This window comes from Mytilus trossulus, chromosome 13 (assembly GCF_036588685.1).
Source record: "Mytilus trossulus isolate FHL-02 chromosome 13, PNRI_Mtr1.1.1.hap1, whole genome shotgun sequence".
Classification (NCBI taxonomy): domain Eukaryota; kingdom Metazoa; phylum Mollusca; class Bivalvia; order Mytilida; family Mytilidae; genus Mytilus; species Mytilus trossulus.
In genome coordinates this window covers 51,557,513-51,571,383 of record NC_086385.1, presented here as the reverse complement: position 1 = coordinate 51,571,383, position 13,871 = coordinate 51,557,513, and the positions used below count along the sequence as shown (strand labels likewise).

The 13,871-nt window shown below is 33.2% G+C and overlaps 1 protein-coding gene across 1 annotated transcript; it reads left to right on the top strand.

Moving 5' to 3' along the window:
• The first annotated feature begins 2,072 nt into the window (after window positions 1-2,072).
• On the top strand, window positions 2,073-4,945 carry LOC134695051 (uncharacterized). Its single transcript, XM_063556226.1, has 3 exons — window positions 2,073-2,169; window positions 2,593-2,737; window positions 4,286-4,945. The coding sequence occupies exons 1-3, from the start codon at window positions 2,163-2,165 to the stop codon at window positions 4,923-4,925; spliced, it is 792 nt and encodes a 263-aa protein (XP_063412296.1). The 5' UTR covers window positions 2,073-2,162; the 3' UTR covers window positions 4,926-4,945.
• The last annotated feature ends 8,926 nt before the right edge of the window (window positions 4,946-13,871 follow it).

Genomic DNA, 13,871 nt, shown 5'->3' with positions numbered 1-13,871 from the left:
TTGCCAAATACAGCTTAGGTAATATATGCCTGGGATAAGAAAATCCTTAGTGTTTCGAATAATTCATACTTTTTCAAACGGTAAATTTATATAAAAAAAAAACAATTTACTTGATATTCATGTCAACACGTGCATTAAAGTGTTGATTACTGAGCTGGTGATAAAATTGAGAATTAAAATGGGGAAAGTGTCAAAGAGACAACAACCCGACCAAAGAGCAGACAACAAAAGAAGGCCATCAATTGGGTCTTAAATGCAGAGAATCTCCCGCACCCGGGATTTTAGACATGGGAAAATTGCGGCAGGGTTAAACATGTGTTTTTAGATATTAACCCTCCCCTATACATCTAGTCAATGTAGAAAAACAAACACACAACAATACGCACAATAAAACTCAGTTCATCAAAGGATGTCCGAGTCCGATGTCAGAATACATGTTTGTGTTTATCATTTGGAAAAGGGAATAAAGCCATTGAAAAAAATATGCTTTTATTATCAAAAGGGAACACTATTAGCAGACCTGGTACTACATAAACAATTCCAACAAAAAACTGAATCGATCACTTAGTCAATCAATTAAACCGGTTAACCATTCGAAGGGAAATAGAAAGGCTCATTTGAAACAGGTAGTCAGGAAGTCAATTGGGCTGTGTTAGACTTGAAAAACAGGATGTTTTGGATCGTCTTGAAACTCAAAGTGAAGATGGATACAAAAAACGATCGGTGAAGGGCTATGCAATATATCATTGTAAACTTACAAATCCCTCTAAAGAGTACAAGACCTTGACAATAGCAATGTTATCACTGTTGTCAAACTAGTCCAAATAATTATGACGTCTTGAAAGGCTATGATATTTTTTTTTCTTTGACGCCTTACATCCACGTCATAACGCCAAACTCATATATTAAGTTGGATTTTGAGAGGGAATTTACTGCTATGTTAAAACGTTTAGCTGCTTTCTCCTCAAGATGCTTCATTTTAAGAGTATCAAATATTTTTGAACCAAACTCGGTAAAATTTGATGGACCTGAATTTTCGAATAATGTAAAACAAAGGTTCCGGAAATTCGAGTCTGTCAAATTTTACTCCTAAAATGAAGCATCTTGAGGAGAACTCGGCTAAACGTTTTAACATAGCAAACACTATTTTATAGTCTCCTAAAAAGAAATCAGATAAACGTTTTAAAAAAAGCGGTCGACATGTTCCCGCCTCGAATGGAATTGTAACTGATTTTATTATTACTGTAGGGATTATTTGGACATATTTTGCACAAACAAACACATTTTTATATATGCAAAAATGTTTAGCCTTCAATGAAAATTTAATGGCTAAATTGGGTCTCAAATTTGAGAGCAAAATATGGTCTCAAAGTCCAACCAAACATGGTGGCTTCAGCATTATGACGTCGATGTAAGGCGTCAAAGAAAAAAATATCATAGTCTTTCAAGACGTCAAAATTTTTTGGACTACTGTCAAACTAGAAGCGGAAGACATACGTTTTAAGATGAAAATTTGAATAAAAGACCCACATTTAATGGTCTATATCGGGATGATATTTTGATGAGATTGTAAACTTTTCTATTTTGATATAAATTTTCCCAAAAACAGCACACTAAACTGTAAAACATTATAAAAAAAAATGCAAGTGACTGTTTGCTTTTATTAGTATTGTCTAACAAAATGCACTATAAATCAAATGTGTCATCAAGTCTATTTGCGAACGATATGTGAACAAATCTTGTGATATGATTATTTCATTTTAAAGAGTTCCAAAATTGTTCAATCTGGAAAACATTATATGCACCGAGATAGATGATAATTGGCTGAGAGAACTATGTTGAACACATTTCAATTTTGACTAAAAAAAATCTCATGTTGCCGTTCACTATATGATATCAGAGAGTACTGACAACTATTTACTTGTAGTATACAATGGTATAGTAATAAAATTGCGAATGGAAATATGTAATGTGACAAAGCACATATATGCATTTCAGCATGCCGTCGTGCTGGTATAATGCCTTGTCAAGGTCGCATCAATTCACCGACAAGTTGAATTACAGTTCAAATATTATAATCTAGATCACTTTTTATCAGAACATTAAAGTTTATGTGTACTATCTTGGTGTAGTACTTTGATGAGATTTGGAATTGTGAAACCATGATCGGTATGTACAAAACTTTCGTCGTTGTAAAAGTATCTGATATCGAAATCATTAATTGAAATATAAAAATAATACTGTAGATTTATATATTTTCGTTGTCATAAGGTTTTCTATAATAACATTTTCGCTAAAAATTGATTCAATGTTTCTACCATAGTTTTTTAAATTTCCAAAAGCTAATTTGCTTTTCGTTTAACGTTTTTTTTTACATTCTTAGGTGACCTTCAACTACAAAATACACTCTAAGTTCTAACGCACATATCAGTTAAAGTAAATCAAAAAAAGCAAATATTATTGTCATATGTCGAGGTCAATTATTGAAAGCAATATATATCATCAGTAGCATCATAACGCTGAAATAGAAAAAAAACTATTTTTGAAAAAAAGTTGTATTGTAAATTCAATTTTGTTTTCCATCTATTTAAGTATTGGCGATGTCTGGTTCTTTCTGTTTACTTTTACTCAGCATTTTGGACCTTTCCTGTGCGTCTCATAAGAAAGGTGCTGCGATATCATGGAACCCAACTTACCATTGTACAGATGAAGCCACTTTTACTAACGTTCATTGGTGGTAAGTAGACTAGCTCCAAAATATCATGGAACCTATGGTATCACTGTACAGATGACGCCACTTGTACTAACGTTCATTGGTGGAAGTATGTTAGCTCCTAAATATCATGGAACCTATGGTATCACTGTACAGATGACGCCACTTGTACTAACGCTCATTGGTGGTAGGTATGTTAGCTCCTAAATATCATGGAACATATGGTATCACTGTACAGATGACGGCACTTGTATTTACGGTCGTTTGTAGTAAGTACAATGGCTCCATAATATCATGAATATCGTATCACTGTACAGGTGAAGCCACTTGTACTAACGTTCATTGGTGGTAAGTAAACTAGCTTCAAAATATCATGAAACCTATGGTATCACTGTACAGATGACGTCACTTTTATTTACGGTCGTTTGTAGTAAGTACAATAGATCCATAATATCATGAATACCGCATCACTTTTCAGGTGAAGCCACTTGCACTAACATTCATTGCATTGGTGGTAGGAAGGTTAGCTCCTAAATATCATGGAAACTATCGTATCACTGTACAGATGATACCACTTTTATTAACGGTCGTTAGTGGTAAATAAACTATCGTACCATTGTACAGCCGAAGCCACCTCTACTTATGCACGTTGGTGGTAAGTATACTAGCCCCAACATATCATGGAACCCATCGTAATATTGAACAGCTGCAATGCAACCACCTCTACTTATGCACGTTATTGGTAAGTATACTAGCTGCACAATACCACGTGTTCACTAGTTTTTAGAGCATAGAGTTTTTTAAAAATATAAATGTTTGCATCATATTACCAGCTTCCTACATGTAGTTCACCAAATAATAAAATATACACGCTGGTAAAAATTCTTGATGACATGAAAACCAGAACAGCGAGCACATTTCTGCTTGACGCTAGTGTTTTTTATTTGCAGTGGAAAACACAGATCAAATTTCTGATCTTATAATGTGTATAAAATTAATCACATGTATGTTATTGTATTCGATTATTGATTATTTGCTTAAAATATATAAGACGTTGTTAGTTGAAACACTTGCGTTAAGTCCATTATTTTAAATTTAGACAATAAAAAAGTGCAACCTTATGATAATTTGTGAAGGTATAAGCGGACGATACTTGTCAGCATACGCTACTTGTACTATTTCGAAAGATCGGAACGTCATCCAGCGTGCACTCATCTGCCTGCTTGACAAAACATTTAAATGGGACTAATTACTACACTGGACATGCATATGTACTGAAACAATGAAAATTACGACCAGCTCTAGTTGTTTTTTGTTTGTTTTACTTATTGTATTTGCATTTGGTTTCATATACTATGTAGCCAATTGTGAACCACCCAAAATAAAATTACACGGCGTAAAAAGCATCAGTTTATTCTTTATTCCTTATATTTTTGCAAAGAATAACTAGCTTTTTAGGACGAATTTTCTTTACTCTTCTGTCATTCTATTCTCTATTCATCTATACCCTGATAAGCAGAAAAATTCCAAATCAGCCAATTTAACTCCGCATTATTTTCTTTTGTTTATCAGGTATACCTGGAAACACTCACCTGATCGAATGCACCTACAACATCACTGTCCGACAGCTAACGTAAGAGCAGGGTTTGTACCGATGATCAATCCTAAAAATTTTAATAGAGACATTAATATATCTTCCAATGCAAAATATCTTCTTGGTTTTAATGAGCCTGACCACAAAGGAGGGTCAAATCTTACAGTAGCACAAGCTGTCGGGATGTGGAAAGAAGTAGAGAAGAAAGCTGCCGGGAAAATCTTAGTTAGTCCGGCAGTTACCAATCTTAACTGGTTGCAACAATTTTTACATCAATGTCATAATTGCAGAATTGACCACGTGGCAGTCCATGCCTATAGGTGCGATGCACATCAACTTATGGCATACCTTAAGGATGCATGGAATAGATTCCACAAACCAATATGGCTGACCGAGTTTGCCTGTCCTCATACGACATCAGTTAATGAACAGCTCCGATTTATGAAAGATGCTTTGCCGCTTTTAGAGGCTGCACCGTATGTGTTTCGATACTCATGGTTCACTAGTAGATTTATACACCACAATGAAGGTACTTGGGTCGATGCGTCAGCAAGTCTGATGAAGGAAAACTCTGCAGAACTGTCAGTACTTGGACATTATTACAACAACTTCATGTAATAAAGAGGTCGTATATCTAGTCTTCTTAGCTGTACTTCTCCTTCATACGGAGTATATACCTCCCAATTGATATGATTTCCCCGGGCTTATGAGTCATATCATGATTTTCCTAATGAGCCCTTTAACCAAGAGTGCAAGGAGTATTGTGTTCTATCATTTGACTGTTTTTCTTTTTTTCAGTCTTGACGATGTCAGTTTATTTTTTATCTATGAGTTTGACTCTCCCTCTGGTAAATGTTGCCCCTCTAGATCTCTTATGTTCACCTGTATGTTTTGAAGCTATATACACGCGTCTGGCGCGAGTACAAAATTTCAATACTTGTATCTATGAAGAGATTTTTTTGCTGATTACTTCAAAGCATTTATATATATTCTTGATGGTATATCATAAATCTTATCAAAACTGATCTCTCGTCACTTCTGTTTACGATGTCAAACGAATGGTATATCATGAAGCAAAAATGTTTAAGCTGTTGTATATGCAGTTTTTAATCATTTATCGTACTTTATGAACATGCTAACATCTTTCGTTATTCAATATTTTTGTGGTTTTCAGACGTCATCTTCGGATTTTCGTGATTATCCTCACGTCTTCTTTACGCGATAGTCCTTCTATCATATCTATATTTCTAAATGTTTCGTATGAAACCAGATGTCATATTTTTTTGTCCAACAATTTTACAGTATTCATTAAAGGCCTTTAATAATATTTTATACAGTAGGGGTTCTATCTTTGGTAAATGCCGTTTTTAAGTGATTTCCCTTTACTTGTGTACTTTTATATCGTTTGCTATTGTATATAACAGTATTTGTTTCTGATGTGAAGCATTCCTTTTTGTAAAGTTCGTGTTGCTCAGTCTTAATTTGTCAATATAATAATTCATGTAGTGTTTCCGAATCTTTGTGTCGTTTGTTAACACTTTAACACAGCATGCCTTAAACAAAACACACATATTGTTTACTAGCTGGCTGCCTGGTCATTAGTTTCCGAGCTATAGTATAAATGGCATATAATTTAAAAAAAATATATACTGTCATATCTGAAAGAATCACTTTTACACACACAGAAATATGTGATGATGCCGGTATGGAAACAAACTAATTTTAAAACCTATTACCTTTTATGAACATCAGGCGAACGAAAGCGTAGGACATTACTCAACATATATATCAAAATAATGCTTAATCTTGTTTACTATGTAGAGGATGAACATTTTGACCATTTTGTTATAATTTGTTCAAACAACTTAGTTCACTACACCTCGAAATAGAGACAAGAGATACCAACGTAATCAATATCCAAAGAAAACTGACATTTAAAAAAAGGACTTACAGCACAACAACACACACATCACAAGATAAAAAGTTAAAATCTTGGCAACACAAGCCCCACAAAATATATATCTGAGGTGATGAAGGTTCCCTTGAACACCAACACCATCACAAGAAAATAAATTGGGGTCCTACATCAAAAGGCCATTAGAACTGAGTACAGGGGACACTGTAATATTTACTGTAAATGAATGATTTTGTGTGTATATATATATATGTGATATGGTTTACTTTTTTTGTATGTCACAAACTTAATGTTTAAAGTTTAAATGGCAATACATATTTAAATTTGAATTTGGTAAACGGAACCTGCTCCACTAGTGATAGTCATCATCTGGCTCATGTAAGTTCGCACGCTGTACTTATTCGTTAAGTAACGTCGGGTAAAAGAGAACCTTGGGAATAAAGTTATGATCATTTGAACATTTATATCGATACATTATTCCATAATGCCATGGTCAACCGATATGGGATGGCTATTGTAAAAGGGATGTGTTCAAAACTAAATTCACCGTTTAGAACTCTTGGTTAGACTGCTTCCTTGTAAGCAGACATCCTCTATCAGGGAGAAAAAGGAAATGCATATTTAGAATATCGTGTTCACATGGGATTACATATTACAAACGCAGGACTGTTTCTACATGAAAATTGAAAGAACCTGCATACCAAATAGATAATTTCATCGTGTTGAATGTTAAAATTGAATAATGTTTAATAGTTTAATTAGTATTATTTTGAGAATGTTTTACATCTTAAATTATACTGTTGCGTTTACTTTTTTTAAACTAACACCTACGGAGAGTATTCGAAAGGTATCATCATAAAAGAGAGTCAGATAACAAGGTAGACTCAAAACGTCAAAGTTTTAAAACAACTGACCCATTTAAACTTAATCAACAAATGGAACGATTGCAAAATAACTGTCAATTGCTCACTTCGTCATGTTGGTGCTGTCATTTCTGTTGAAAATAATGTTTTATACAGGTGTGTTATTTTCTTCTTTTTTTAATGAAATGCACCAACAAATTAATATATTCATCGGGTCTTTTCGCGATGTATGCATCTATAATCAATTATTATCGTATTTGAAATAGTACCCATATTTTTCAACCTTATATGCCATATGCACCGAGACAGAGGATAACTGTTTCGAAAGTACTATTCAAACACATTTCAATTTTGTTAGATTGAAATATTCAGATGTTGTTCACCATAAAAGAGGGACGAAAGATACCAAAGGGACAGTCAAACTCATAAATCTAAAACAAACTGACGACGCCATGGCTAAAAATAAAAAAATAAAAGACAAACAGACAAACAATAGTCCACATGACACAACATAGAATACTAAAGAATAATCAACAGTGACCCCACCAAAGCACTAGGGGTGATGTCAGATGCTCCTGAAGGGTAGGCGGATCCTGCTCCACATGTGGCACTCGTCGAGTTGCTTATGCTATTATAAATCCGGTACACAGTCTAATTTGGTAGGTCTCATTCATGAAAGGGAAGGGTATTGTAGTAAATCAGAGAATTCAGTATCCAAACTCCAAGGACAAAATCGAATCGAAAATTGTTTAACAAAAGGCAACTGCAAAAGCTTGAACAAATCAAATGAATTGAAAAATCTAGCATATTATTGACCAACATTACCTTATGTACGTGTAGAAAGTATGGTGAATTAAACCTGGATTTCTCTCTTATACAACTGTTATTTAGAATTAAAATATACTACCAAAAATGTGCGTTCAAAACAATTGCAATTGAGTTCTTATCTTAATCCCAATAATAGCAAAGAAACAAAAACCAAACTGCATATAACTAATCTACATACAACATACCGACAAATATAGTCATGTAGTACAATAAACAAAGAATTAAATATCAGTAAGATTAATCACATTTGTGATGTCTTGCCAAGGTCTTACTTTTCATATATTCACCGATAAGTTGATTCACAGTACGAATAATAAAACATAGATCACTGCTTATTGGTATATTGCAGTGTATAAGTACTTTCTTTGTGTAGTACTTTAATGAGATATTGAATTGTTGTTTCATCATGGGTATGTACAAATCATTCGAAATGTATTAATATGTATATATATTAATATGATTAATGAAAATAACAAAAAAATACTGTCAATTTATGTATTTTCTTTGTTGGAAGGTTTTCTAGAATTTAAAGAAATTATATTTTCGTTAATATTTGATTCAATCTTTTTATTATACTTGTTAATTTTCAAAATGCTAATTTGCTTTTCGTTGAACTTTTTCATATTCGTAGAAGGATTAGACCACACTATACATCCCACGTTCTTACTCATATATCAGAGAAATAAAAAAAAAAACTCACAGTGTTGTTATATGTTGCAGGAATTTTTGGAAATCATTTGTTCTATATAATCAATATCATCACAACGTTTAAATATAAACCAATAATTTTAGACAACGTTGTATCTTGTAAATTCAAATTTGTTTTTCATCTATTTAAGTGTTTTTGGTTTCTGGTTCTTTGTGTTTACTTCTACTCAGCATCGTCGACCTGTCCGGGGCTTCTCACAAGAAAGGTGCAGCGATATCGTGGAACCCTACGTACCATTGTACAGATGAAGCCACCTTTACTAATGTTCATTGCTGGTAAGTTAACTAGCTCCACAATATTGTACATCACTGTACAAATGTAGACACGTTTACTAACGTGCATTGATGGACATTTAACTAGCTCAGAAAAATCATTGAATCCATCGTTTCACAGTAGAGCTGATGCCAAATTTTCAAACCTTCGTTGGTTGTAGGTAAACTAGCTCCACAAAATCACGAAGCAAATCGTTTAACTGTAGATATGCAGCAACTTTCACTAACGTTCATTGGTGGCTAGTAGACTAGCTCCAAGCTATCATTGAATCTATCGTATCACTGTACAGCGATGCCCACTTCTTCCAACTTTTGTTGGTGGTTAGTAAACTAGCTTAAAATATCATTGAATCTATTGTATCACTGTACAGCGAGGGTCACTATTACTAACGATTCTTGGTGGTAAGTAAACTAGCTCAACAATATCACGGAGCCTATCGTATCACTGTATGTATGCCGTCACTTTTTCTAACGTTTGTTGTTAGTGGATAAACTAGCTCCACAATATCATAGAGCCAATAGTTCTACTGTCCCGATGCAGTCACATTTACTAACGAAAGGTTGTTTTAAGTAACATAGAACCACAATATCATGGAACCTTTTAAACTACTGTACAGCTGAAGCCAAATTTATTCACGTGTGTTTGTGGTAAGTAAACTAGCTCTACAATAACTTATATTTGTGCCGCGAGCATCACTGAGGAGACATGTATTGTCGAAATGCGCATTTGGTGTAGAAAAATTGGTTCCGTTAAATTAAATGTTGTTAAAGAAAACTGGTTGATATCCATACATTTCATCTTTTATGGTGAGACTCTAATATATAAATAAAAAAAAATTATGGTGATATTTCTTCTTTTGAGCTATGTACTAAATATTGAAATCATTCCTAAATCTCTTTTCTTTCAAAACTCTTTTAAAACGATAAAAATATAGGATCGTTATACTGGATCATAACAGTGACCTTAAGATCTTTCCACACTAATTTACCTTTCCATCATACTATGTAGCGTAACATATAAATCCAAGCTGAAGGTTTTTAACTAGCTCATTGCATGTAAGTTATTTCATGGGCTGTAGCATTTATTGCTATAAACATTTTCGATGTACAACAGCTAAGGTAGAATAAATTTAGTAATTCTTTAAAAAAAGACGATATTTTTCAGTATTTTTCTTGCCATATACAATGCAGTTTCTGTGACACAAATACTGTGTAAATATTCATATGTAAATTATTCCAAGTACCAAGTGTTTCCCACAAGCATGATTAGCATGGGTAGACGTCATGACATTTCTAAATAACACCTTGTCCTTTTTCACTTCTTTGGATGACTCCATTGTCTCGAAAATGCCCAAATAGAAGCCTTTTTTAAAAACCAAAATTCACAATTCCATGCCTATAGAAGTTACTTCAACTATTGATAAAGCAATGTACTTTTGACGTAAGTTATTGTGTGGATCCGCAATATATTTTGACCGAAAGCAACCGTAAAGCGATATCAAGCTGTTTCTTAATGAAAATCCATAATTTAGAATTTACTGTCCTTTCTATGACATCGAAACGTCAATGCCTAAGAGAAAAAAAACTTGTTTTAACCCATAGCATATAAATGTCATGATACGAAATGTATTTGTCATTTTTGTAACTTGATAGAGTTGTAAAACAATTTATCGTTGCGCACATATTAGATATTAATTGTCTCCGCGCTATAAACGAATGTATTTCAGTCAACGCCTTAAGGATGTACACCTCTGAGGAGCCAAAAATTTCTAGAATTAAACTTTTTTTCTTAACCTGATTTTTAGGTTTATAAGACTGTAACAAAACAATTGGTGAAGAAAAAATCATATGGTGGTGTGCTTCTTTTTTTGCTACGGCCCTTTGAAAATGCCCAATTTTGATGATTTTCTCACTTTTTATCGATTTTTACCTATTTTTGGGCTATTATCGTGAAAAAAATCGCAGTTCCACAATTAAACTTTTTTTCATACTTTCCATAAAGATGAAGTGGACCAATCTGAATAAATTTAACTAACAAAAACTATAGGTGGGTGTTAATATAAGAAAGTTTTATCATATTTTGATGCTTTTTTGTGTAAAATTTACCATACTGCCAATTTTGTATTTTAATGATTTTTCTCATTTTAAAGAACAAAATGCATATTAATTCAACTTTTTTGTTATAAATGATTGAAAAAATACATATCTAAGAAATTTGAAATGATCAAAATGAGATGGGATGTATATTATTCTTGTAAAATCATTTTTTGTATCCCTCACCCATTTTCTCAAAATTTTGACTAAAAATACTGACTTGAATGGTCGTAAAATTTGAAAGCTGGATTATTCAAAAACCGTTCATGGTAAATACGCAATTTTTTCACAGAGTTATGTTTGATTATAATATTTTTAAAATTCATTGATATTTTCCACTTCTATCATATGTTTTGGAAATAATTTAAGAACGAGATTTCAACGAGACTGAACGAGACTGAAAAGTCAGAAGAATACATCCTTAACAGTCTGACAGTATAATACATTTACCAAAACTAGTATCCAGTTTTTAATTTATTTTTATTACTATACTGAGTGCCAATGAAAACGCAACACTTTTGTTTTTCAATAAAATCTTATAACTTTTATTTTATTTATATTAGAACTTTGTATAGTTGGTTTAAAATGACTTTTAAGACAATTGACGACAACTTTACGGTTGAGTGATTTTTGGAACAAACGCGAAGTAAGGGTTATTTTGAACGGACATAAACCGAGTTCACTGCTTTTCAACATACGCATCATTTTCACGATTTTGTCATTTAATGCTTGGCTAATGTCATGAATTTTCCCGCCCTTGTTGTAAGGAAACTGCAATACACATCTGAGTAAATGTCAGGACTTTCTGACAACCAGCGACATGCAGTTTTGGGCATGATTCAATGAGCCTTACACTGCAAGCAATTACAAGAAGACTGACGTTGTAGCCTCTGCAATAACCAAAATCATCCACAAATTCAACCAAAATGGATCATTTAATGATAAGCGACATTCTCGGATACAAAAAGCAAGAAACGCTCAGCCAGTCCGATACATTTGGTCTTAAACATATTCGATATTGACTATGATGGGTGTACAAAGATCACGAGAGTTCAATGGTGGTCACGGTAGATCCTTTGGAGTAATTTCAGTAAAGCACCATGTGCGCAGAAATTGTTAAAGAGCGCCAAAGTCTTTCCTAAGTGACATCTAAACGCCGTAAGGCGTAAATATCGAATTATGTAGACCAAAAATCAATCATTGTGTACCAAAAACCGTAAGTGGTGGTTACATAGACATTTGGTACCCATCTTTGCCAAGAGTCATGTGTTTTGCCCGATTTTGGTCCGATCGAGCACATTTTGCATCAGATTGGACATGGTTTAGACGATGAAAACCACCACCAATATCATAAAGTCAGCTTGATTTTGATATGCGGAACAAGTGGAAAAACATTCCTCGAGATCACATTTAATTCTGGATGATTAATTCCACGTCGCTGTCGAGATTGCGCTGTACAACGGGGTTGTAACATGTTTTGTTAGGACTGTGAGTTGATGATTCGACATTGGATGTTTCATTTACCTTTAGCGTCTGAAAGATGACAATGAAACATTTTTGTTTGATATCGATCTATTGTTAGAATTGTTTATTTTCAAGAACAATTAATTTTGAAAGATTATCATTTCTAATATAAATATTATTTATGAAAAACCAAGTGTTGCCTTTTCATTGGCACTCAGTATATATATATTTTTTTAAATTCAAAAATGAGCTAGTCTTTTCATGAATTTTTACGGTCATGTCCCGAAAAACATGGTGGATTTACCCCGGTTATATAGCTAACGTAACCTACATATTGTACAAAATATTGTGTTACGGTTATTTTAATTTCCGTTTATTTGATAAAATTGAGTTAGCTATCCTAAAAGACATAATCATGTAATATAACAATACTAGTAATTGAAAAAATGAAGAGCAGACTATTTGATTTCAATACGATGAAATACAATTTAGGTTGACGTCAAGTAGATTGAATGTAGGGTCAATGCAATACTTTTCAGCCGGTTCAAGAAAGGTCAAGACATAGTAATAAATTGATAGCCACGATTGCTGCCTTATCAGGAAATTTAAGTTTGTTGGTACTGTCTGGTTGAAATACCATTGATTTGGTTCGTGCTTCCATCATGGGTATGTAGAAAACGTTCCTTTGTTTAGACTTACTATCTGAAATCCATAAATCCATTGACAACACCAATTAATTACTGTAGATTCATTTTATTAAAGAGTACAAGTTCACCTGTATTTAAAACAGTTTTCATTCACATGAATACATGATTTAATTCATAATATCGGCAACGTTATCACACATCGAATTATAAAATAGTACCTCGTTGATTATTTTAATTCGCCCACGAAATCCACGAAACAACGGTATCCAACGAATAAAATTACATTAATCACCATCATTCAAACAATCAAACCTATTAAATTAACACGTTTTATTACGATTCTCTCTAACAAATCCATGCTGTTTTAATATATTGATACAAATCATTTTGCAAGTAAGCATTATTCATAATCATGGATAAAATATATTGGTGGGAATTGAGATATCGCTAAACATTTTAACCCCGTTGTATGTTTGTGCATGGCCCAATCAATTAACTCTGGCTTTTTTAGTCTTGCATTTTTATTTTCTTAAATCAGTTTTATTTTCATGCTTCTGAGTTTAGTGTGGCATCCACATGTCTAGTACACATATTTTGATATAGGCCAACTGACGCACTCCTTGATTTTCACGCTGTGTTGAAGACAAAACGGTGACCTTTGGCTGTTTATACTCTACGGTTAAGTTGTTGTTTCCATGCTCAATTTTAATGAAAAGCTTTGTTATCTACATGCTTCAATGTTTCAGTATTGATGGTATCCGGTTCCTTGTGT

What these genes read in the sequence shown, in the direction of transcription:
- LOC134695051 (XM_063556226.1), top strand. An exon ending in TTTACTAACGTTCATTGGTG is followed by an intron (nt 2,738 to 4,285) that starts GTAAGTAGACTA and finishes TTTGTTTATCAG; the next exon opens with GTATACCTGGAAACACTCAC.